Source organism: Lissotriton vulgaris, chromosome 2_2 (assembly GCF_964263255.1).
Source record: "Lissotriton vulgaris chromosome 2_2, aLisVul1.2, whole genome shotgun sequence".
Taxonomy (NCBI): Eukaryota; Metazoa; Chordata; class Amphibia; order Caudata; family Salamandridae; genus Lissotriton; species Lissotriton vulgaris.
This window is the reverse complement of record NC_141688.1, coordinates 101,255,923-101,279,691: the sequence shown is the minus strand read 5'-3', so window position 1 is coordinate 101,279,691 and position 23,769 is coordinate 101,255,923. Positions and strand designations below refer to the sequence as shown.

Below are 23,769 nucleotides of genomic sequence, written 5' to 3'. Positions count from 1 at the left end.
ACATTTCACATAGTTTGCAAAATTTTGCATTCCCTATGAGGTTTGCTTTTTCCAGGATATTGTTACTTTTTTTTAGGCCACACATTGCTGGTGTCTTATGCGTCGTTGAAATTGAGCCGCATCCTGGTGTTTATAGCCGGCAACAATTGGGTTGTAGTTGAAGGCAGTGTGAGTTTTTCTCAGTGGGGCAGTATGGTGTTCAGTGGGTGAAAAGATGTGGCACTATGACCAGAGCTGCTGAATTTGGAATTTGGGAACCAGGTTTAGCCTTAATAACCAGTCCACCAGACCACTCTCCTGAGAGAGCACAATCCCATGCTAGACCTTAGAAGCCCTGGTGTCTTAGCACCATCAGGTGGACCCTTTCTGTGGCAAGTGTGCGTTAACCTTAAAGGTTTGTCCACCACAATCCATACTGAAGTTCACCTCTAGTCTTGCCGGCAGGTCTACGAAGCAGCACAGCCTAGAACAACGGTAACTGTCACTGAAGTCACAGGATCCTTGAGAAGGGCCAGCTCTAGGGCAGTGCAACCGGTGTGACCCCACCGGGTGCTGACTTTGGGTGGAGACATTATGTTTGAAAGTATATTAAAGTTTTAAAAGCACTTGCTGCCTCATTCCTGGCCTCCAGCAATTTTCAGCAACAATAAAAATGTCAAGATGACTCTGCTGTTTAATGTTCTTCTTAGAGAGAGATCATTTGGTCTAGGGGAAGTTTTGATTCATGGGATGTTTGCGCATTCGGGCCACACCTCTGGCTCTGCCCACTGATCCAATCCTTGGGTTATTCCCACCCTCTGATTTTCCGCCCACAGTTACCCTACTTTTTACCCCCCACTTCGACCACTGGGCACAAGTGTCAATTAGCAACATAACTTCCATAACGAGATTAAGAGAGAGCAATAAGATTACGTTTATGGGGACAATTGTCCAAACAAAGGATATTAGAAGAAGAGAAACCATCCATAATCACGCCCACCATGACAGGTTGGGGTCCAACGGCTGGTATCCAAGTCATATTATGCAGAAAATTAATTATTGAATAAATGGGAGTTAGCATGACGTAAATTTAACGGAGGTTTGTGAATTCCTTGCAAAACTCCTAGTCCCCATCTAATCATCCTTAAAATGCACCTACGGCTACAGAAGTAGTAGTACAGTCTACAATTCGTGCGATAAGTCCAAGAGAGCATTGCCCCGAAAGTTCCACCCACGTTGTGCCTTAAACTTCAACTGTACAGTTCCAATGTCTCCAAACCCACGGCCATCCTGTGACACTTTAGCGAGAACATGTAAGAGGCTCCGGTAACCCCGTCAAAACCGTTGCTGATCCTATAACCTTAACATGCCCTCCCATTGGTCCTTTGTAGCCTCACATGCTGTCAAACTGGGTTCCCTCACTTTCCTCGTTACATCCCCTTTACCCCTCCTTTTGTTACTCCTGCTCGCATCACGTACCCCTGCTTGGCCACAGCTCCCAGGCTATCGGCCACCTCGGGGACACAATTCAAATCTCTACCACTGGATACACGACTCCCGCCGGTACCGGGCGCCCCACCTGCTGCTGTCACGGCCGCCATTTTCCCGCTTCAGAAACACCACACGTGCCGATGTAAGATAACCAGCTCGAAACCAACCACAACGAAGTCCTGGAGATCGCCTACCAATCAGGACTGGACTCTTCGTTTACTATACTCGTGTGGGATGAATGATTCGCCCAATCAGAGTACACATATCTATCACTAGCACCATTCTTTAGCTCAGTAATATCACCGGAAGCAAAAGACAGAACACCCGCCCACACAGCTCTAACCAATGGCAGAGGTGGATTATTTCACCGGCCTTTTTTTTTTTTCTTCGCCAATCGGAGAGCGTGAGGCCCGATGTAGCCTCCAATCATCTAGTGCGATTGAAAATAGACCCACAGGATCGGCTTCCGCGTTGTATTTGGCCAATAAGAAAGGAGTGGAGGGGTGGGACTAACACGACTCAACTTGCACCACCATCTTGTTTCTGTTTCCGGGAAGAAAAGCAAAAGAAGAGGTATTCCCGAGGTGAGAGACATTTTTTGGGGTCACAAATAGTAGAACAGTAGTAAGACAAGAGCCCGGTAAGGTAAGAGGGAGGAGGGGTGTGTGCGTTTGTGCCTGTGTGTGTGTGTGTGTGTATGCTTCCGTGAGTGTGAATGTGGAGCAACAGATGTGCACGGCGCCGGGCTGGACGTGCGCGTCCACAGACCAGAATCGCCGCGCGTGCCCCCGTCTGTCTCCCTTGAGAGGCATCTCAACGACAATAGGTCCCGAGAGCGAGACCTAAAAAACCATACCTGCCACTCCGACGCTCCTCTTTGGCTCCGTGTACTGCAGGCACAGGCTCCCAGAATCCCTAGCGGCCAATCCTGACGCTGGTCTGAGAGCAGCATCAGAATTGTCCAGAGCACTTTGAATTTGTGCTCCCAGGTAGACTGGGATCCTGCGCCTTCAGTCTCCAACCCGGCAACGCAGCTGGGTTGGAGACAGCTTCAGTGCGCATGACGGGTTGGCCATCTGTCATGTGCACTGATAACAGTGCACCTACCACTCCCCCTCTGCCTGTCATCCCCGTGACAGGCACCCTAGATACAATGCTTCAGAGAAAAAAAATGATAACAAACACAGGTTTATTATCGTTTTATTTTTCATTTTTTTGCCTGTTGGCAGGGGCTGACACTCCTGCGCCATAGCGGATGAGCCGCCGCTGTTCAAATGTAGGAAGGCACTGGCATGAACAGACACCAGGGCAACACGTGGGTGCTTCTGCTGACCAACACAGGCTAGGTTCTATTCTACTTTTCTTACATATTATTTTCATACTATCTCTTAATGTTTACTTACTTTATTGAAATTTGTAATAAGCAGACAAAATCTCATTAGACAGAACTTACGTGAAAACTTCAAGACCCCATCCTGCCACTGCAGTGAACATTCTTGGGCCAAGGTCCCTGGCCGGGTTCATGGCGCAGCCAGAGTTCATCCCTAAGGAACAGCCTAGAAGGAAAATGAGCAGACCGACAGCCACCGGCTCCACTCCGTGAGGTGCCCCTTTATTTCTGGAGTCGAAAATAGCAAACACAGAAATAACGAGAAGAGCTGTTGATGCCACCTGTTCAATGGGAAGAAAATATAGCAAACTTCAAAGGTGTGTTCAAAAGTGTATCTCATTTCAAAGATGTCTTCACTCCAAATATAATTTGTTCTAATAACAACGTATTTGGGGGATGTTACTTCTAAGTATGCAGGGGAAAATACAGTACCCACACATCTGTTTTCCTCTTCCTAGTTCTTACATACTTGAGTTGAATCTTAACCCTTAGACAGATAACCATATAATAAATTACTGGAAAGAAAGCAGTTCCATTTTTTTAACACTGTGGAATAATCTTTCTTCCCTTTCTACATTGAACCCCTGCCCCCTTAACCTATTGTCTGTCCTCGTAGGAGGGGCCACAGGGCAAGCAGGTGCAACTAGGACACAACCATGGTGGTTGGGATAATTTGCCTCTTGTGTCCTAGAGTCCGTTCTACAATGGCTTCGCAAACTTGGCCAAGTATCCCCATCTGCACTTGACTTTCAAGGTAGTGAGAGCGAGCAGTCAAAGGCTTTTCTGGGCGGTAGTGTGGGGATTAGAGACTCAAAACTCAAGCAGTCACACAACAGATACAATAACTGACTGTCCAGCCCATGGCTGGGATTATTGAAAAGGGAAGTACTTTAGTCTCAAAGCACCTCAACAGGGTGGTCTGCAAAATTCTATAGGCATCTCACATGAGATTTTACAGTTTGGTTGTCAATGAAGTCTATCATAGGCAAGAATTGGACAGAGGTACAAGCAGGAATCGGGCACATATGCGAGGTCACAATTGTGCGTGTGTGTTTATATATATTAAAAAATATATATTTATATATATACATATATATATATATATATATATGAACATATATTTATATAAGTAAACACACACGCACAATTGGGACCTCACATATGTGCCCGTTTCCTGCTAGCACCTCTGCCCAATATATAAAGCACCCATGGTGGTGCAGGAAAGACTTCTGAGCCTAAGACCACGACCACCGAGGACAGAGAACAGTAATGTTCCAAAAAACCAGTCAACAGGAAACGAAAGAACAGATGGTGGGACAAAGGACAAACAAAGCAAAAACACTTGCACACAGAGAAACAATCGACGCAGATGAGCGCCCACACTGATACAGCAAACACAGTAATCAATCTAACTAAGATAGAGCATTCACCTGAAGAGAACCAAATTCTTTCACTTGGCCTTATGTTCTGCAACAAAAACAATTTCGACTATGCCCAGGCCAGAATAGACCTCTTTCATTTCGTGAGGAAACTCAAACTTCAAAAACATTTTTTTCACACAGTAAAAAACAGCTCTAACACTAGTGAAACTGAAATTTACCCTAATTCACTAACAGTAAAAGACATGGCCCAGCTACAAGACCTTGTTAATATGGAAGACACACTTAATCCAGAAACGATAATGGAATTTGCCACAACATCGGGCTTGAAACATCTAGCACCACCAAAACACCGTTCAAACCGAGATCCAAATTTATGCCCATGATGACCAAGGATGGCTTGGATATTTTCGTGGAAAATGTCATAAAAGATCTTAACACCTTGGCTGTTAAGGGGTTTTCCCGTCCTGTGCTGACATTCCTTGAATTCTATAGAATCATGACAAGGTCAACTCGTCATAAGCACAGGGCAGGTAAAACCCATGACGAGTTGACCTTGTCATGAGCACTGAAAAGGTTAAAGAATTGGCATACAAGAGTAGCAGAGAATTTGTGACCAGTAATCAAAACAAAATGACTAAGTACAACGAATTGCTGAATAAAACCAAACTAAGACAAGAGGTGGTGGTTCGCTGGTCAGCTAAAGGGGGAAATGTCGTCCTCTGGCCCCTAGACCAGTACAACATTGAAGCCCACAAACAACTGTTATACAAAGAATGTTACAGCCGTGTGAGCCCTAACAGCATAGTAGGAATTAAAGATAGATTTCACAAAGCCCTCTACGATTGGAAGAGTGCAGGTCTACTCACCAAACAAGAATTTGAGTATCTAACGTGTGATTATCCTATACTGCCCCAACTATACCTACTTCCCAAGATTCACAAGGACCCTGTGTGCCCACCTGGAAGACCAATAATTGCTGCAATTGGCGGACTCTTGGAAAAGACCTCTAGATACATAGACCATTTCCTACAGCGTTTGTGCAGGGACTTCCAGCATACAGCAAGGATACAGGGGACTTCCTCAGAAAGATTTATGATGTAAAATTGGAAATGAACTACCTACTAATGACCCTTGATGTTAATTAGGGGTGGGTGGAATTTGAGTAGTCACGCTAAGCAAAATTCAGCGAAATGGTAAGAAATCTCCGCGAGCACGCAGAAATTCAGCGAACACGCAAAATTGCTTGTTCGCAATGCTTTTGTCTTGTTTGCGATCACTGTTTGCATGCTCGGGGGAAATATCTTGAGAACACGCATTTTGAGAATGCAAACAAGCAAAAAATACCGCGAAGGCACAGTACGTAGAATTTTTTGGCAACTTTGCACTCTCCGCAGAGCGCGAAATTACCCAAATTCCGCAACTTCCGCAAGCACAACGGAATTTACCGCCCAGGTCTATTGTTAATACACTCTACACGAGCATAAGACACACTGATGGTCTTAATGCATTACACCACTTTTTAGGCAAAAGACCAATGCCCATGTTCCAGCATTCACTGATGATTGTTCAAATGGCGAGTTCTGTCTTGACAACAATGTGTTTGTTTTTGACAATCTGACTTATAAACAACTGCAGGGCACGGCCATGGGTACTTGCTTCGCCTCCAGCCATGCTAATTTGCATATGTGCTGGTGGGAGGAGCAAGTGCTCATGGTGGTGCACTCTGCAACTTTTGCTGAAAATGTAATAATGTGGGGGCGTGGCCAAGCAGCATGGCCGACAAGACGTGAGCTCCTCCAGCTCCGATCCTGCAGACCCGAAAATCTGTTTCATGATCCTATTTGAGCGTTAGTTATCCCGAAAGTGAGAGCCGAGGGACCCCCTGGAAGGCGATTTGCGGTGCTGGCTTGTGGAGGACCCGAAGGAGGCGGAATGGTGCTCAGGGGCCAGCTGGCCACCTACAAGAGGCCGGGGATTGGGCCTAGAACGGAAGGTGCAGATGTGGTGGCCCTGCCTTCTGGGGTGACTTGAAAGCGGAGCAGTTACCTGGACATCGGCGGGGCCTGATGCCATCGGGGGCCCTGCCTCGCTGCTAGCTGAGAGTGACTGGAGGGCTCGCCTGGCTTGTCGGTCTGCTGGTCGCCTGCTTGGGGACCCGGGAGCGGGACGCCCTTCCCCCCGGAGGCCCCTTTGGTGATAGACGCAGCCCCCTCTGGACCGGATCAGCCTTGCTGGGAGCGGTGGCCCTTGCCCGCATGGACTTGGCGGCCGTTGCGTGGACGGCGGCGGGGGGGGCTTCCGAGCTGTGGTGAGGCGCTGAGGTCTGGCACTGCTCCCTACCCGAGCCGAGACGCCCCGCCATCTTGCCCGGGGAGCGCTGCGGGCGGACACTTAAACCTGGCCCTGTGGTCTGCGGGGGCACGCTGCCTCGAGGGGTTGTCTTGCGGTACCCCCGCCGGGCTGCTGGACATACCTGGGACGTTTTTGCTGGCCTCCTGCTGAGGGGCCCAGGGTCTTGAGGGACTGCCTCTGTCGACGTCGCTGCGGGCGGCCGTGGGTCGGGCCGCCCGCCTCCCAGAGTGAACCTGCCTCCAGAGCCCGACATCCTGCTATGGACCCCTGAAGACGGGGATAAACACCGAGTGCCGCCTGGGTGTCCCCTTGCGGCGGACTTGCCTCCCTGTGTTGGCGCTCACTGGGGGACCAGTTGGGAGCACCGCTCCAGCCCCGCGGTGACTGAGGCCCTCGCCCCCAAGGTCTGTCTGTGTGTCCCGGCCCCCACCGTCGCCCTGATAAGTGGGGGGTTTATGCCTGCCAGTACATGCTCCTGATCTTCTCGGGAGGCTCCCTGCGTTGTCGAGCGGACCCCTGGGGGGTCGGATTGGGACACTGAGCTGCCCAGAGGGGGCGCTGGTCTGGAAGTGACCGCCCTGTGCTGTGGGGAGACTGTGGCGTTGGGCGCACAGGTGAATGTCTGGCCGTCCCACTCCTGGCGCCTGGTCCCGACTGGATTGCCTTGGGCCTCACAGCTTGTTAGGAGGAAGAGGGGAAGCGGCCCGTGTAGCAGATCCTGGGATCAGAGAACTCAGTCTGGTTGTTGGACACCAGCCCCGGTCGGTTGTCGGATGACGCCGGGGGGTGCGAAGTGAGGCCCTGGGCTGCCCCCCCCCGACGAACCTGCCCTGGTGGCGAAGTCGAACTTTGTGGACCTTAGGAGACCGGTTCTACGTTCTCACAGCATGGGTGCAGGTGGTCCTGGATTGAGGCTCTGGCTTATTGGCGGCCCGAGCGGGGATCTGGTGGTGTCATCGAGGCCATCAGGCGTACGGCCGGAGGAGCAGTTTCCAGGCCCAGGGTAGGAGCTTAGTGGCTGTGGAAGGATTCTGCATCGTACCTGGAGAGACTGTTGAGGTTATTCTGCAACCGGCGATGCCAAGGGGCAGGATGTCGAAATCTACTCAACCCAACACCATTATGCAATACACAACGCCGCGGCTCCCGTTGCAGCGCATTACGCGGCAGACCGGCCAGGAGGAGGGCGCGAATGAGCCAGTGGAGCCGTCTAGAGCAGAGCTACTAAAGGCTATCCAGGGGTCCCACACCGCGCTCCAGAGACAGATAGAGACGGTGTCCATCGATGTTAATCTTTTGAGAACGGATCTTCGAAAGGTGTCGGGTAAGGTCTCGGACGCCGAAGGTAACATTACTCAATTACAAGGTGAATTGGCCTCCCTGAAAAAGACAGTAAAGCACCTCACGGCCGCGACGCATGCCCTGGAGCGCAGAGCTGAGGATGCAGAGGGTAGGGTGCGTCGCAGTAACATCAGGGTCCTGGGTGTTCCGGAACGATTGGAGGCGGGTAATGCCGAGCACTTCCTAGAGACCTGGATTCGCACCCACCTGTGTCCCCAGGGCCTGTCGAGTGTCTTTTTTATCAAAAGGGCACACCGGGCCTTGGTTCCACCTCCGCGCCCGGGGGAGCCCCCGAGAGCGCTCATTGCTAAGATCCTAAACTACAAGGACCGGGACTGTATATTGCGGGCAGCACGGGAGGCAGAGAACCTTACTATTGAAAATAGTCGTGTCTCCATATATCCCGATTTCACCCAACAGGTGCAGGAGCAGTGGAAGTCCGATCTTGCCGTGAAGCAAAAGCTCCGGGACATGAAATTGCAGTATATGTTATTATACCCGGCCAAGCTCAAGGTGATATTACAAGGACGCGCACAATTCTTTGAGACCCCGGCGGAGGTCTGGGAATGGCTGGAGATCAGGGGCGATGAATTACCTCCAGGAGAACGAGGGGGGCCCTGTGAGACGTGGGGGACCCTCCCTCGGAGGCGCCGCCAGTGGAGACGAAGACGGCACTCCGGCTCTGGGGACCCTGGGGGACCTGGCATCATGGTGGGTGAGGATGGTGCCCTGTTGCTGAAGCCCCCCGGGGGGGCGGACCCGGAGTCTCTGGGTTGCTCTGCTCCTGCGGACATTTTGGGTCCGGACACCCTGCAGGATCCTGTGCCTGGTACGGACACTGAGGCTCCGGTGATCCCGGAGACTGGACTATCCGAGCCACTGACGGAGTAGGCTCCGACCTGAGGTACTGTTTGGTCTCTGATATGTGGTACCCGGTGTGGGGGGCCTTGGATGTGTCCCTGGTTGCTCCTGGGCCCTATGGCTTTTACGGACTATGAAGGGATATTGGGATGAAGTGGCAGACTTGCGACCTGTTGAGGGTGGATTCCGGGGCAGGGGGACTGTGTGTGTCCTAATTGTCCTTTACTCAATGCTTATTAGATCAAGTTGGGTCTAGCGGGGAGCTGGGAAGGGGGAGGGTGGGAGATACTGGTTGAGGGGTGTGTGTGTGTGAATATTGTGTGGATCGGATGGGGTGGCTGTGCACGTCCTGGCACCGGCAGGGGGAGGGCAGGATGGCATGTCTGGTTTTAGCTGTCTGTCTGCTCGTGGGTGGGGGAGGAGGGGGATGTTCTGGGAGTTTTGAGGCGTTTGAGATTTTTGGGGGTGGAAGGGGTTTGGGTGGGGGGTTTGAAGTTGGCACCAAGACACTGTTCAGAGTCACGGGTAGGGGCTCCTATAGCACTGTATGTCCAGCCCGGAAGGGCACCCACAGAGGTTATGGGATACAAACTGATGACATGGAACGTGCGGGGGCTGGGCACTTGCACCAAGACAATCAACAAAAGAAGGTTTTGGGTGCTATCACTGACCAGCCTGGACCTCAACAATCGCTAAACAGAACAAAGTGGCTAATCAGATTAGTTTTATAATTATTTAAGACCCACTCAGCCGATCTGTGCTGCGTGAACCACACATTTGTTTTAAAGAAAATTTATTTTCATTTTTAATTTAATTTCATTGATTTATCCGTATGTCTTCAAAGGCATATCTGTCAAGACAGTTGAATGAACAACAGACAATTATGTGCGCAATATATACAAGTGTAGAAAATGTTCACAATAGATACTCAAAGTTCAAGACACCAACAAGCAAATAACTACATACAATACAAATTGAAACATAAAGAGCATTTGACAAAAATAACCAGTCCTTTAAATTATATACCAATGGACAGGCAGAAACAGGAATACAATGAAACTGCCTGCCTGTCTCAGAAAACTTGTGATTAGGTGTTTCTAGGATTGAACAGCTAGGGCCAAAGACAGTGGTATTAATTATTCCCTGGCTGCACCCTTCTTCCTTGTCACAGGCTGGGGGTCAACGCGTTTCGAACCATTAGTGATTACGAGGTTCTCCTCAGGACGTGGATGGGGTGAATCCTTTTCTGCAGGAAGCACGCAGGAGCTTCAAGAATACAGAATGACTTCACACGGTATAAAATTTCTGCACTAGGACTTGAAGGCAGGGAGAAGACACGTAGGTCAGGGCACCCGGGAATTAGTCCGGAGGTCACGAGAGGAACTGCTCCCCTAAGCTGCACTTGGAATTGACAGCAGGGAGAAGAAACGTTGATGGAGACGCCCGGGGGTGAGTCCGGAGGTCACAGGGAGTGCTGCTCTCCTTCGCTAGAACGTCAAACGGAAACTGCAATCAATCCATTCCGCGGCTGCCGGCATCTGACATGTGCCGCCGCGGACCTACTGCAAAGTGTTTGGAAAGAGGGAGGGCTGGGTCAACTCAGACCATGGAAAGGTACGTCAGTATTTCTGACATATCTGAGGGCGCAAAAATGAAGCATTGCTGGAGTGTGTCACAAAAGTGACGCAACTTCAGCAATGGGTCATTTCACATGGGCAAGTCCCATTTCAACTGTGCCTGCGTCAGTCTTACGCCTGCTGTGAGGCATTTGCGTCCTAGCAGTGGTGCAGTGAAATCTCATAGATTTCACTACGTCACTTCTATGAGGCTTACTTGCGTCGGAAGGCCCACCCTTCATACATTATACCTAGCACAAGTATAATGCGGCACGGGGTGTACAAAGTGACACATCTACCTAGATGCATCACTTTGTAAAAATGATGCAACCTGGTGCATTTTCTACGCCACTGGTGTGTCACAAAAAGTGACACACCAGCTACGCAAGTGACGCAAGGGCTCATAAATAAGCCCCTGAATGTTTTCTAGGAAAGGGCGAGACAGACCAAAGGCTTGTGGTGGAGCGTGATTTTTTGACTGTGGAAATGCGTGTCATCATTTGCTCTTGAACAGGAAGTCAAAATGGCCAAGGGACGATGAGAAATGCCATAATTTGACTGGGTCTGATTATGAAGGATCTAACTATGAAAGGTGAAAGGACAGTCAATGCTTCTATTCATTTCAGTTCTAGACATGGTTCCAAGAAATATGTATGAAAGATGAGGGCACAACTGATTTTGGACTAGGACGAATTTATCGTCCAGAACATATTCAGTGTTTGACCAAAAGTCCACCAAATTTTGAATGTTCTCCTGGAAATCGACCATAAAATTTTAAATGGGGTTTTAAAGCAGTTTTTGAACACTTTCAAACCAGAATGCAATCAAGAACATATAAAACATAAAACACCTCACAACTCTCTCCAATAAACTTCAACAAATGTGGTATGTTCACAATCATGTTTAACTAGTAAGTCAGTAAATGCAACCAACATCACAAAGCTAAATTTGTAGAAATGTGTGTAGAAACTGAGGGTACAAAAAGTGATTTTGGAGTGATATTGTTTGGGTATCCTGACATGCTTAATGGATAGACAGTGCTTGGACCAGCCAATCATCCACACAAGGGTAGGTGACCCTATCCCATGACTTATCCCCATCAGAAGAGAAAAACACGGGTGAATTAGCCAAATAAAATTAATTTGTACTTATCACAATTGATCTATTGGAGCTCTTATGAGGACACCGACCCCACAGACTGAAGAAGAGAAATGGTCAAATGGTCAAATGGATAGCCTCTACCTTGAAAGAGATCTAGTACAAATACTTATCTGCCATATTCAATCTGGTAACCCGCTGGAAATCGTGACACACTCAAGTCCAAATATAGAATTTAATAACATTGCATCCCACCACCCCTATAGGAACACGAATGATGGTGCCTTTCTGCAGGATATCTTGACTGTGCTGATATTGAGTGAACTGCTACGGTGATTCCTGGGCAGAAGAGTCGCAATGACCCTAGATCTTGATGCCAAAAGGGAAACTGTGGTCATATCTTTCTAGTGTAATATCCAGAACCCAAATGCCTGAAACTGACACTGTCTAAAAGTTTAACAATAGGTTGGGCCTGGCATCCAGCTTTACACTTGACAGTCCAATGAAGACAAATGAAGCATTCAAAGTCACTGATGCTTGAGTTTTGTTGTCTTTTGCTCCAAACCCCTTCTATATTCTGGCAGAGAGGACAACTTTGAAGGAGACTCCTACCTGGGGGGAGGGACATGGTTTAGGCCAAAGGTCACTAGCACATTCTAGTCATCTTTTGACTTTTAGATCAATTTCTTGATTCTAGGTTGAAGCCCTCAGAAATGTTGAGAACACTAGTCACCTCCTTGGACAGTTACTCCTTCCTTTAGTTGGTGTTCTAAACCCCTGTGTATGCTGGAGTGAAAGGTGATGCTTGGAAGCCATAAAACACATCAGACATGAATGGGATACATTAGATCCAAGGGGCCAGATCACTGCAAGCAACATGCCTCCAGTCAGTGCTTAATTTGTAAATAAATAAGTGCCAGGGCTCTCGCCAGGAGGCCACTGCAGCTTGCATGACACATTGCTCCTGCCATGTTGCCAATGATAGTAACAGCACAATTACTAAACATCACACTCCTAAAAGTGTGACAATTCAGACTATTCCAGGCTCCAAAGGTATGTAAATGGCTTGGGAGGCAGGTACATGTTATTTTTAATGTATATTGAATTAATAATTGACTGTTGTTATGGTCATCTCAGACAGCGTCACCTTGTGGCATACAGTTACAAGTGCCGGTGTTGATAATTAAATGGCGGTGCTGAGCATCAGAAACCACCAGGTCTAATTAAGCACTGCCTCCAGTGTTAAGAGGAAGTGAGATCCACAGAGAAAGGGAAGTGAGAGCAGCATACACCCCACCACATAGCTCATTGCTGTATTAGAAAGCTTCTTAAATTCCCTGCTCTTTTGTCAACTCCATCTGCTGAATGAAGTCCCTGCAATGTTCGGCACACAAGTAACTCATAACAAATCTACTTTGAGAGTACTGGATGCCAAGTCTCAAACTCCTAAGTGGGGCACAATGACTTTGCACAGGAACAGATACATTCCTGATTTTTTAAGCAGGAAAATATGTTATATGTCGACAGGGTTGTTATTTGCTACCATTATGATTCCACTTGCAGCCCATGTGAATATTTAATGAGAGTGGTAGCAGTGGAACAGCCATATGGATTTGCCACAACACCCCAAAGTTCGCTATCAATAGAGGAGAAACAAGTATTGGTAATCCCAATAAGTCTTCCATTTGAAAGACTTTTAGCTGACCTTTTGGCTTTGCCATGGCTTATTGCTGATGCCTAACTTCTTTAGCAAAAGTAAAAGAAATGCTTGTTGCTGATGCTGAACAGTATTGGCAAAAAAGTCAATGTCTGGCCCAAGGGTGAAGATGCATGCATGTGTATATGTCAATGCACAGTGATCATTTAGGCTTTTTGCTCCAGCTTTATTACATAAAAGCATGCATGTATTACTAAACATCTGGGTGTATTCCTATGGCTGCCATTTGTATTTTGTTTTTTATTTACAATTCAATGATGCAGGATGCCCATCTTGGAGCGATAAATAAAAGAAATGGAGAAAGGGGAAGCCCAGCATCAAATTGCAGCTGTGGGTCCACTTTAAAAGTTAAAAAATTAAGTGCAAAAAATAGTTTTTTTAAAACAAGACATGAGTGGGCGTGGCAATAGAGGAGCCAGGATAGAATAAACAATGCTGAGCCCGGCAGTGATGGGTGGAAGAAGCAATAGATGAGCTTGGGAATGGGAGAGAAAAACTCCCATGGTATGCTGAAAGCAAAAGAAAAAGTAGGTCCACAAATGGAAGCAGTGGAAGGATATAACTCCTCTAATCCAAAGAATGGTACAAAAGCTATCGTCCAAGGGAGGGACAAACACAAGAAGAGGATCCTAAGACACAGCAAGCACAGAACCCACATCTGGCCGAAAGACCAGGCCAGGCATTTGGGTTAGACTGTTCCTATTAGGGATAGACCAAGTCTTATTAGCTTATGATTGATCCGCCTGTTCAGTCTGTACATTTAGAACAAAAAGGTAGAGGCATCCAGTTTTACTAACAATAAAAATGGGAAGGCATACAAATATCGTTTCCCTGCCCCAGCACTGCTCCCAAATGAGAGAGTCATGTATCTACCATCATCATTCACATCTGCTAAAAAAACAAAGAAAATCCCATCTACTTCGCTGTCTGTTCTGCTTAGAAATGTGGACACTGTCACAACTACGAATTCGTCATTGTTTTCTGGCACTAGTGTTATTCAGGGATCTTATTTTCCTGATCCATTCCTTCTCTGGAGGTCCTGACCCACTGATTCTACAGGTGGAACCATATAAGGGCAAATGTACTTTCCTCTGGGTCTTCAAGCCTAACTGTCCATTACCAATGTTACTAATGACAGCTGTCCACCTGAACCTGTAAAGCACACCTCCATCTCATCTCATCTGGATCAATTTGTTTGAAGTACATTCTGATATCTTAATTCACTTTTCTTCTGGAAAAGTCATGGGTTTGCTCCTTTAGCATCTTGATGTCACTTTTGACAACGTTTTGCTGCGTGCCCCACCAATGTGCAAGGTAAAGTTCTGCCAGTGCATCCCTGGCCTGTCAAGGATGTCCATGGTCACCACACAGATATTTTTGACTATATTCAATAATCTCCTCTGCGTAGAAGGATCTTGTCTCAATCTTTCCCTAAACACAAGAGATTGTCCTACTCCAGAAAGATCCAGTTGAATTTATAAACCCTCTTGGCATGTAGTTTAAAAGTTTACAATCTGATGTTCTTGGTATGTAGTTTAGAAGTTTACAGTCAAAGTAACTGCTGTACATAATTGTCACAGGATTGAGACTGCTGCATACTTACCTGCTCTCCAAACCCATTTGTGATGGAAAGAAATGGTGCGGGATACGTGGCAAAAATATGTGCTGTTGCGTTTGGTCCTGATACTGCAAGCTTTCCATCAGCAAAGGACATAAATGCATCTATAAAAGAATAAGGCATCAGTGGCTTTATTTAGATACTTTTTTTATCGAATATAAAGCAGCAATACTTGAGAAAAACTTTATCGCACAATTTAATAAGGTAGCAAAATACAGATGTGAAGCGAACAATCAACACTAGAAGGTTTAGCCATATACAATGGAAGTTCAAAAGAGTAGACTGAAAAAGATTCACAGCAGAGATATAATGTTTAGGATCTCGATAATCAATATATTTTTGTGTAATTTCACAACCTTATGTGCTATCCGCTGATGCATTGACTGGTTGAGGCTGGGCGAGTCCTTGACAAGTCCTTGTTACCAGCAATACTTTTACCCAATACCATACTGACTAGGAGTTTCACAAGAGTAGTAGTTTATGGAGGATCTGGATGATTACATCATTTGTAAGACAGTATTCTATTAATTGGTAATTCCATTAGCTCGCAGAGGCCATACAGTCTCTATTTATTCAACCAAGATAGATTTGAATTGGCCATTCTCACCGTATTGTAATTTTTTCTTTAGGCAATTGAGCATGCCTTTTGCTAGTTATCTGTGCTAAGGGGGCAACTGAGATTGACTACATGGAACTAAGAGAGACAACATATATGGCAACAATATAAGGCACTCAAAAGTGCATTTTTGGGGGAATTAATGGCAATGAGTTTTTTGGTTAATATGTCAGCTGGCACAAAACCTATCAGCCCAAATAGGGCTAGGGTGTTTGCGCTAGAGCACTAGCAAAAATATTTTTGGGACATGAAGGACTTGTGTGTGCTTCATTATGGAATGTATGCTCTGAGCCTGGAAATTCCAAAAAGGACAGTTGAGTGGAGGGCTGTGGCTGAGGTGTTAACCAATGAACCTTTCCGTATACTTGTGGTTTGTAAATGTTTTGACTTTCACCTGGGGATGGACATTCGGATGGTGACACCTCAGCGCGTCAGTGAGGAAGAACCTCACGCCAACATGTGCTACAGTGGCAGACTTTGCTTGAACGTCACTGAAAAGTGTTGTGCTGGCCAGTTCAGAGTTACAGTGATTTCAATATTCTTGTCAATTGAAAGCTGTCCATCATTAACAGTAAGGAGTAGTAATCCTCATCTTGGGTTTCGGTCGTGAGAGAAGTTATTGATATTGCCAAGAACAATGAGCAGTTTCCCAGTCACAGGAACACAGATGTTGCTGAGCAGTGATCCAGGGTCAGGAGTGAGGAGTGGCCTCGGTGTGTTCTATTAGAAGTAGGTCTGGGTAAAGCTTTCAGCATGCCACAGTAATCAGACTAATTTCAGTAATGTGCATTACTCTTGTGACGTAAAATTACCAAACATTACCTGATTATGCCCATTTGCATAATTTTGTGTAATTTAGGGCAAAAAAGCCAACCTAAGAGCACAGAAGCAACTACTGGCTGCTGCTGCTGCTGTTCCTGTTCTGCTGCATTTGTTGCTATATTCTTAGTGCAAAAGGCATCCGCATTCTGGAAGCAAGAGTGCCTTTTGTGCTAAGAAAATAGTGATTCATGCTCCTTGCATAATCCTACATAATCTTGCATTTCACTGTAATTTCACATAATTAAACTACAGCAGACTACGCAAGTTATGCCCAAACTCTTTACAAATGAAGAAATTAAACCAGTTATCAATACTTGATCATGGAAGAAATGTGGTAAACGAGGAATCCTTGCAACATATGTGGTGTCCTGAATCCACAGCTGTGCCTTAATGGACACATTATCTTACAACTGAGTGACCTCAGCGAATATATTGTATATCTATTCATAACATTAACAAGCACACTTATCACATCTTCTTCTAGTTAGTAGATCTACTAAAAAGCTCGGCTGGAAATTACAATCTGCCCCCCATTATCAATATGATGGATGAAACTATGGACTAGTTACGCAGCGGAAAAACTACCTGCTTTAGTAAATGATAGAATGCAAACATTAGTAAACATTTTGCTGATCTTCAAGTAATATGTGACAAGGGACCGTCCCTTATCCGGGATAGCTAACCTTGTAGTGCAGGTATACTTTGTGTGCCATGTCACCCGCCTCTGAAAGCACCATTGATGGTATGGAAATGTAGATATGTCAATTTATTAACCTTATATTGCTTTTCAAGCTCTCAAGGTGTGCTGTAATATCGGTTACCAAATCGTGCAGTCATGACACTCACACCCTGAGTTTCTTATACGTTAATTGATATATGGCCATGTTCTCAGTTATAATAAAACTGAAATAAAGTTGTTACAAATGTTATTTGGATTGTTTATAGTATTCTGTGGAGAACGTATTGCACTTTGCATGATGTTGTCATATGTATTTACTAAGTGATGGGGTTCTTCCTTTGAATGTGGTTTGTTTTTGGAAAAGGGTGTTAGGGCTTGATGATATGTTCCTATTCAAACATTTTGAGGACTAACATGCATAATTTGGTGGCTACTGTACCAAAATCCACAAGGTCCAGTTCTGGTTAGTAACAGGCTTTTTCCCTGTTAATATCCGGTAGGTTTTATCTGCCAAAAAGTTAAGGGAGTGTGAGAACTCTATCCGGGTGTGATAAACATCTCCCCATTGATAATGGGGTCAGGGTGGAGGGAGTTGTTGCTATGCAACAAGATTGGCTTCAGGCAACACGTCAGCAGATGTGCTCATTCCAACACTGCTTTCCTAGGTGCCTGTTTCCTTTCCATCAGTGTAGGGTTTGGACAAAAGGTAGGAAGACACATCAAGACAACAAAAATAATCTATATTTTCTTGCATATTGAATACAGGACATACACTTGTAAACCGAAAAACTGGCTGCTAACTGATAAGCGGAGTCTTACATAAATCATCGACACACTGACGGAGGCCTTCCATTCATCCCTAGTATACAGTTTTGTACTCTTCCACTAAGCAATCTGTACAACCATACACACAACCGTCAATCACTGTATCTTGTTCGAACTCCACTGTGTATTTAATTTAATTGATACATGTTTAAAAGGACAGAATAAAACCCTTTTGAGAAAATGAACAGCATCCCTTAAAAAACAAGGATCATATGCTATATTTGAAATCGAAGTTTTATATAGTCTTTAGAGTAAGGCCAGGACATTTGGAGTTTTTGTACAAGCAGGTTTTTTTATGCAAACAGCAATGATTTATGAGGTGCATTTTGTACTGGTCAATGGATGAAGTTGCCAATTATCCCCACTAAATCATTATGAAGCCTTTAAATGGACACAAAGGGGCCCATTAGGATCACGGGCAGATCGCCACCGCCCACATGGCACTGGCGATCCGCCCGTGATCCGACCCCGCCCGCCACCCATTTATCCCCGCTATATCACTATGGCGGGGGACCACGGCGGACAGAAAGATCATCTGCCGCTTCTACGCCCGGTCAACGAGTTGACTGGGCGGAAAAGGGTTTGATATGGTGGCGGTGTCTGTTAGACACCGCCAGCCATATTACCATGGGTGCGGTAACATGCCTTTCCGTGGTGGCATTGCCACCACGAACAGGCATGCGGGAATAGACTGCGGGGACCTGTTGCGGGCCCCCAGGGACTCTGGGGAGTGCACATGGGGGTACCTATGGTACCCCCCTGCAGTTCCATGGCCAACATGGCAGGCACCGCGCGGTGCCTGCCATGTTGTGCATCGAAGTGCACAACATGCCTTCCTGGCATTGTGGCGGGCGGTGCTGAGTGCACCGCCTGCCACAATGACAGGAATGCAGGATGCGCCCGCCACTGTGGCGGGAGCATCCTAATTGCCCCCACGGGACCCCCGCCCTTATGGCGGGTTGTCCCGTTTCCCGATTGTCCGCCCGCCATCCTAATGACCCCTAAAGACTTTATTCTGAATAATTAACTCTTCTTACTAATGTCATTGTTTTTCATGAGTTTAAGTTATCTTTAGTGCTTCCATCATTGAAGACACATAAACTAGAAAGGGATAGGCCCGTAATCAGTAAGGCTAGGCCTGCTTAACAATAAAACAACGACACGCATGCCAATACTGATATCAATTCATCAATGTCATCAAACACCATGATCACACATTACAATTGATATGCCCATATATTTTACACAAAAAGTGACATTCATTACAACAATACAAAAAATACAACAAATGATCACAAGGACAATACATCAATTCTGATCACCTACTAGAAAAGTCTTAATTGCTCAGGTTCTGTAATAATGAAAACAATTTGTGATTTTTTGGAACGAAAACACCCTTCAAGCTAGTGTTAAAGCACCCTGCTTTTCTTCTTTCTACAAGGGCAATACCAAACAGCTTGCCTATTGGGCTCCTTAAAAACAATCACAGTTGTAATTTAAATCAATTCACACCATGAGCCTCAATGGTAATGCATACATAGAAAACTTGTTTGGTGAAAAAACAGTCAATGCGTTTCGTACCCTATTGTACATCTTTTGGGGTTCTCTCTGGACTCAAAACACACAACAAGCTCCTTTCTTCAAAATTGTCCTTTCAGATTAAATTTTCTTTTCAAATTAAGTCTACCCCAACTGCATGATGTTCCAAGAAATTATAACGGGAAAATCCTTCCCAGCGATCGAATCTATGGCTTTGCTTCCTGTCATCGCATACAATCTCTGTGCTGTATTGAGGAATCAGTCCCGAAATTAAGAATTAGTGCTAGGAGACATTTGGTTAATAGTCCATGTATGTACATATGAATGTATGCTTGTGGTATTTGTATAGGTTATGAGAGAGCGCAAATCAAGTAAAATGTAGAGGTGCACCATATTTACAAGCACGTTGCACCAGTCTAGTTAAAGGAACATATAAGAGTGTCGAATTTATAGAGTGCATACATATAAGAGTGTCGAATTTATAGAGTGCATACATATAAGAGTGTTTAATTAATGCAGAATGCATATATCAGTATGAAAAGCTAATGTAGGAGTGTTTAGAGATGTTAGAATGTTATTAAATTCCATGTTATGTGGCTGTTGCAGAGGAGAATGTAATGCTGCTAAACGTAGAAATGTGTAGGCCTCATGGCAGTTCACTGAGAAAGAATACGTGCCTTTACAATTTCACATGATATAGATTACTGTTGTCATAATTCAAAGTATTATTGATCATAGAACTGAAAATATACGTTTTATAGAAGTGTTCCCTATAACCAGTTGTGTGTAATAAGTTAGAATACTGTTTAGGTTGAGAAATAAAGGTTTATAGTGTGCTCAGGCCCGTTTCATGTAATTCTAGTAGGCCTGAAGAGATAAGGTTGTTTCTTTTGATCTGCATGTGCTAGTTAGAATCAGGTCGTGTTAAGCATAAATCGTGGACCATGCTTGAAGGTTTACGACTTGTGAGATAAGCTGGAGGCCGGAATTTGGGGCCCACTTCATGGGTGTCTGTTTGCAGGTGCGAGGGGGTTCCAATCGAGAGAGTGATGAATAGAGCTCTGTTCTGGGAGACAGGCACAGGCCTGGAGGAGGGTTCAGGAATTTCCTGGGGGGTACCGTCTTGCCGGAGAAGAGCCTGAGAAGCAAGGTCAACGCTAACAAGGAGCCCAGAGGAGTATCAGCATGGAAAAAGCCAGAACCGACACCACGTGAGGGGTGTACAGGAGGGGCGTCTCTGAGGGGCGTTTCTACTGTAATTGTGATTTTGTATTAGGGATAGCACCCCTGGGTGGAGACAGAGCAGATGGCCTGAGGAACCTAAGAGAGCGAATGGGTAGGCAGATAGCGCATAACTGCGATGCACAGATTTACAACAAAGACTAAGGGAAAGTGAGTGATCTTCTTTGGAAGTCACGACGGCTGACACCTTTTTAGGTTAAGATCTTGTTAAGTAGGGATGTCACTTAGTCTAGTGTAGGGACAGTCTAATTTGGATTTTCCTTCCCTTTTGTAAATGTCGCACAAGTTACAACTTGTGTCTATTCTTGCAACCTTGATGATCTTTGAATTAGTTTTGATGGTATTCTTCTGTCGCCTAAGAGCATTTAGAGAATTCATGTTTGTACTAATGTCAGTGTATCTTTTGAACCTTATATTGAGATGTTTGTATCTCCAGTTATCCTTGGCTTTATAATAAAACTTTTAAAACGTATTCGTAGTAAGTGGTTCTTCAGAGTTGTGTAAAGTCTTAAACTGATTAACCTAGTAGTGGATTGCTTTTTACTCTATGACAGGTAACAAAGGTTCAGTCGACCTGAGTTGGGATCTAGATCTATAGTGATCTGATAAGAGATCAAAAATCCCACCGTAACAGTTGGTAGCAGAGTAGGATGGTTACCTTCTAGAGGAAGGTGATCTAGACTAGGTTAAGATTACCCCGAGGCCCCTAGAGATCGAGAGATGAGCAGCAGAAGAATCGCCTGCCGAAGAAGGTGCTGACGGTGCGAGAGAAAAGCAGCAGAGTCGGACGAGAGTGAGTATAATAAGGGTCATGCGTTGTCAGATTGCGGTGTTTTGTGTTGTATCTGTATTGTAATGTCATGCGAAGTTGAATGCCTGTAGTGTGATTGAGGGAGGGTTGTGAGCGCGCGCAACCTGGTGAAAATCTTAAGTTCAGAGAAGAGCTTAAGTGGTTCGGGTGTATCGAACATCCAGAGTAATTGTTGACCATTGTAAAGGGGGTCATGAGGTACCATTGATCGCCCGCAGGACCGTGATAGGGGGAACGCAAGAGTGAGTGTATGGGTAACGGACGCAGGTCGGAAGTTACTGTGTGTAAGTAACCTATCATTCAAGGCGATTGTCTGGACGTTCACGGAAAGACATTTCGTCAGTTAAGGTGACAATTACAGTTAGACTGTGGGCGTACAGTCAAGGAAAGTGATCGCTTGGTCGGAAGTAATCATTTTTCAGGGTATGAATGGGACGCATGCATGACCGGTAAGCATGGGCGAAGTTTGCGGATCTCGCGTTCGCGAATTTTGCGGATTTGCGAACTCGCAATCCGCAAAATCCGCGAATTCCCGCGAATTTGCAGATTTTTTTTTTTTTGTGTTCGCCCGTGTTTCTGCCAGTTCGCGAGGGTTTTTACAATTTCGCAATTTGCGAACTTACCTGTCGGGTCGCAAGTTTTGCGAACTTGTTGTTTCTACGTGTCCAGCCTGTTTGGGACACTCTTCTTCATCACTGCCACTCTCTGTCACCACTGCCACTCTCTGACTACTCATGCCACCCTCTGGCCCACCCATGCCACCCTCTGTTTCATCACCACACCCTCTGGTTGTCCAGTGTACATTATTTTCGGCAAAGCAAAGCACACCTTCCCTGCCTCAAGTGACCTGAATTAATTTGGGGCTGATTAATGTGTCACAGAATATTTTTTTAGCTGGCACCTGCTTCCTTAGTGCGCCCTGATTAGTGATCTTTTGCACTTGCTAAGTGCTTTCATTGTTGCAAAATTAGTTACAACACCTGCCCTGCCCCAACTGACAATAATGAATTAGGGGCTGATTAATGGATTTTAACTTCCAGCCTGGCTCCTGCTTGTCTCCCTTAGCTGTAATTCAGGACCTTTGTGGCATATGTGTAACTATTCTGAGGTTCAGAGCAGGGTCACATAATAGTTTCAACTGGCAACTGAACTCTGGAGGGGCCCCTCAGGAAGCACTACAGGAAATGGCTACTAATGATGAGCCTGAACTTTTGAACCTGGTAAGTAGTTACTTTCAGTTTTGCTAAGATCGTATTTCTGCAATTTTGCACTTATTCGCGGGGCGCGAACTCACGCAAACAGTGCGAGCAGTGCGAGCAAAATCCGCTGCTCGCGGATTTGCGGATTTTGCGGGAGATTCGCGAATCTCGCGGATTGCGAATTTCCCGAAAATCCGCAAAATCCGCGAGCGGAACGGATTTTCCGCCCATGCTTAATGACCGGGAGACGAGCTGAGAGAGGAGGGGAACTGCTGCGAAGGGGAGACGAGTGACGTCAGAGAGAGCCGCGCTGTGATAGGCCGGTTGACGCGAACCGCGCTGTGATAGGCCGGTTGGTGTGAAGCCGCGCTGTGATAGGCCGGTTGACGCGAACCGCGCTGTGATAGGCCGGTTGGTGTGAAGCCGCGCTGGGATAGGCCGGTTAGCGAGAGCCGCGCTGGGATTGGTGGATTTTCATCAGGAAGTAAACGAACGCAGGGAAATAGGAAAAAAAAATTGTAGATTTTGAACATGAAGTGTTTTAAATGCTTGAGAGCGATCTTTAAGAGAAAAAGGAGAGAATCTTATTACGGGGAAGAGGCCCCGCCAGAGGGTACACCAGCTCATTATATGGCTACGAATCTTGGGTTGCATACTATACTGTGGCTTGGTACTTGGAGTAAGATTACAGAAGGGAACGAGGAACTGACTTTTCCGAAATACGGAACGTTTAGATTAGAAGTGTTGCACCAGCTAAAAGCAGTTATGTCTTCATTGAGACCTTTGCCTAGACCAACACAGTTTGAGGCCCTTAATGCGTGGATTAGGGCGGCGCACGACAGGAATCAGAACAGGCGTCAAGAAAGGGTGAGACGATCAGTAAGAGCAGTACAAGATGTCAAATGGGATGCGGAAACCAAGAAATGGTGGATACAGACTATTGAAGTGGATAAGTTGTACCCAGTAAGAGAGGTTACAGGAGAAAAGAGAACCCCAGAGAAGGATGATGAGAGCGAGTCAGAGGATAGCCTAATAAATAGGTTGTTGATAGATAGACCGCCTCCGTACAATAGGGAGATGGAAAGTGTCGAGCTCCCAAGGGAAGATAGGTTTGGCATAGAGGAGAATAGACCACTCCCTATAACGGATCGGGTACCTACCAAAGGTGAGGAAACACCTCAACCTAGTCCT

At 46.1% G+C, this 23,769-nt stretch overlaps 1 protein-coding gene across 2 annotated transcripts in view; it reads right to left on the bottom strand.

Annotated features, from left to right (window-relative positions):
• AQP9 (aquaporin 9) overlaps positions 1–23,769 on the bottom strand; it is a 261,293-nt gene that overhangs the window by 47,889 nt on the left and 189,635 nt on the right. For both annotated transcript variants that reach the window (XR_015309178.1, XM_086959368.1), the window contains exons 4-5: positions 14,831–14,949; positions 2,924–3,141 (exon numbers count right to left, since the gene is read on the bottom strand). Coding sequence is in view for 1 of the 2 variants with exons in the window: in XM_086959368.1 (XP_086815494.1) it covers positions 2,924–3,141; positions 14,831–14,949 (337 nt within the window). In the remaining variant the exon portion in view is untranslated. The remainder of the gene's footprint in view (positions 1–2,923; positions 3,142–14,830; positions 14,950–23,769) is intronic.